The sequence below is a fragment of the Maylandia zebra genome, linkage group LG8 (assembly GCF_041146795.1).
Source record: "Maylandia zebra isolate NMK-2024a linkage group LG8, Mzebra_GT3a, whole genome shotgun sequence".
Taxonomy (NCBI): domain Eukaryota; kingdom Metazoa; phylum Chordata; class Actinopteri; order Cichliformes; family Cichlidae; genus Maylandia; species Maylandia zebra.
Window position 1 is genome coordinate 1,860,533 of NC_135174.1, and position 2,500 is coordinate 1,863,032.

At 42.5% G+C, this 2,500-nt stretch overlaps 1 protein-coding gene across 5 annotated transcripts in view; it reads left to right on the top strand.

Annotated features, from left to right (window-relative positions):
• exoc6 (exocyst complex component 6) overlaps positions 1-2,500 on the top strand; it is a 70,849-nt gene that overhangs the window by 57,416 nt on the left and 10,933 nt on the right. For 4 of the 5 annotated variants that reach the window (XM_076887169.1, XM_076887171.1, XM_076887168.1 and 1 more), the window contains one exon: positions 2,371-2,483. In XM_076887169.1, the coding sequence (XP_076743284.1) occupies positions 2,371-2,483 (113 nt within the window). Of the gene's footprint in view, positions 1-2,370; positions 2,488-2,500 lie in introns of those variants that run through there. The other variant, XM_076887172.1, reaches the window with a different exon arrangement.

A 2,500-nucleotide genomic window follows, 5' to 3' on the forward strand; every position in this document is an offset into this window, starting at 1 on the left:
TAGGTTTTAATCCACAGGCAAACTGTGTGCACACAGCTGTTCAAACCAGTGGTCAAAGTCAAGGAGTCGGGATCCTGTTCACAACAGACCTTAAAAACATAAAGTAGAGGTTTTGAGTCCTGTAATGGAGGGCTCAGATAGCAAACTGTGGCTTCTCAGAACTCGCTACTTGGTCCCAGGTGAGAATAATTGCATCGCTGCTAAGCCTCGCTCTGTAAGTTGGAGTCTGTCAGTCAGTAGAATAATGCTATTATCACTAAGCTGTTCTTGCACTGTTCTTTTTCAACATGACCGAAATACCCAGCTGTTTCACCCTATGACATTAGCATACACTGTGTCTGTGTGGGGCAGGGGAGTCATCTCCATCTGGTTAAACAGAGGTCATGGTGGGGTCATTTAAAATGTTCACACTTAACATCATGAAGAAGTCTTCTTACTCCTTTCTTCTCTCTCCTTAATCGACTGTATCTGTCAGAGTGGTGCAGCGACCCAGGAGGCGCAGTCCTCAATAGTAAAGGGTGGTGCTTGATGCTGTTTGGTTAAACTTGGAGAAAACTGCTCAGTGTAATCAAAAGGAAAAAACAAACGCAAAAGCAATAGAGAGAAGAGAAAAGGGGGAAATGGGGGAGAGATCTTTTGCCTAATTACACCAGAGAAAGAGCTGCAAGTTGCTAGAATGCAGTTATAGAGGTTTATATGACATTTTCTAGTCTTCACCGCAGGTCACAACACAATTAGTAACGCTCGTCATGACTTACAGGTCTAATATGTTGGACTGTAACATGCAGACTGTGCGAGTCAGGGAAGGAGCCTCTATAGAAACACGACAGTCGTGTAGCCAAAAACATTAGCCAGCTAGAAACGGTTAAATCCTACTGCATGTTTCCTTTCACAGAAAAAACATGTTGGTCTCTGACTTTTAGTAACACTTCTGATGTACGTCAGCCAACAACAAAAGGCTGTGCTGTACCACTGGACCTGTTGTCAGCACATTAGATTCAAGACTTGAATATAAATCTATCTAAAACGCAAGTTGCATTCAATTTTCATTGCAAGAAAATCAGTAAACAGTTGGTGTTGTGTCTCAGACTATGACAACAGTGTAATCTGCAATAACCAACACTTATTAGCACAAGTTGTCTAGCAGTGTAAAATAGTAACATACTTTTGATTTATACCTTTTACTATCTGTAATTATGTAGCACTAGCTTCATGATTTAATGTTGGCTGGTAAAATGAGTTTCTGCACTCAGCTAAAATGAACTGTAAGAGAAACGCCTCTCTGAATTACGTAATTATTATATATATATATTATTGGAAAAGTTAGTCGATGCATCTGTCATACATGCCAACCCTCACGATTTTTCCGGGAGAATCCCGAATTTCAGTGCTCCTCCCGAAAATCTCCTGGAGCCACCATTCTCCTGAATTTCTCCCGATTTTCCACCCGGACAACAAAATTGAAAAACCATATCCCAGAATTCATAGCTCGGCCCAGTTTCCAACAATGGCAGCAGCCACTTAGTTTTAATATTACTCTTATTACTCTTTGTGAGTCACAAAATACACTTTTAACACATTTTCAGGTGAGAATGTAGCCGTGTAAACTTCAAATATCTGAGCCGGCGAGAACAGCGAACCCCCAGCACATCGTTCTCAAACCCCCGCAGTCTTTGGCTACTCGGGTTAAACATGATATATAAGTCACTTAAATAACTTAAACATGTTGTTGTTTGGCCTTTTTCAGTGTTTTTTTGGTTCGTGAGTAAATCGGTTTGGCTGAGATTAAAGTTATTAGATTAGATTAAATAAAACGTTATTAATCCCTCGGGTGGGCTCCTCCGGGGTTTTCACACAGCTGAATAAACGTCAAACAGAAAACTGATTAAACAAAGTGTGAGACGGTCGAGAGTTTATGCCAGCGTCTGGTTATATTTTAGACAGCGAGGAGCAGGCGGCAGAGTTTCACTCCCCCGAGAGAGCTCGTGACGTAATTCTGAAGGCTAGACCGTCACAGTCGCTCACTTCTGGCCTATCCGGCTTTCAGAGGACCCGCCCACTTAGACTGCAAAGGCCGGGTCCTCAGGTGGATGCAGCCTCTGAATTTGGACACCCCCGCTGTTTCCGGCCAGCCAATAATAACAGTGTCATTTAACTTATTTTATCTGATAAATCAACATTGTAAAATTCAAGTTTTTTGTATATATATATATGTATATGTACCCCCCCCTCCAGAAGCCCTTTTGAATGTCTCCCTAATTCTGAGGTCTCAAGGTTGGCAAGTGTGGCATCTGTTGCTGTTGAAATTCTCCCTCGTCCATCTTCACGTGCACTCTGAGGATACACTGAATACCTTTCTGTGTCTTGTAGCTCCTGGACCTCTTCATGGTGTGGGACTGGTCAACGTACTTGGCAGACTATGGCCAGCCAACATCCAAATACCTGAGAGTAAATCCAGCCACTGCCCTGGCTCTGCTGGAAAAGTAAGTACATGGGCTGA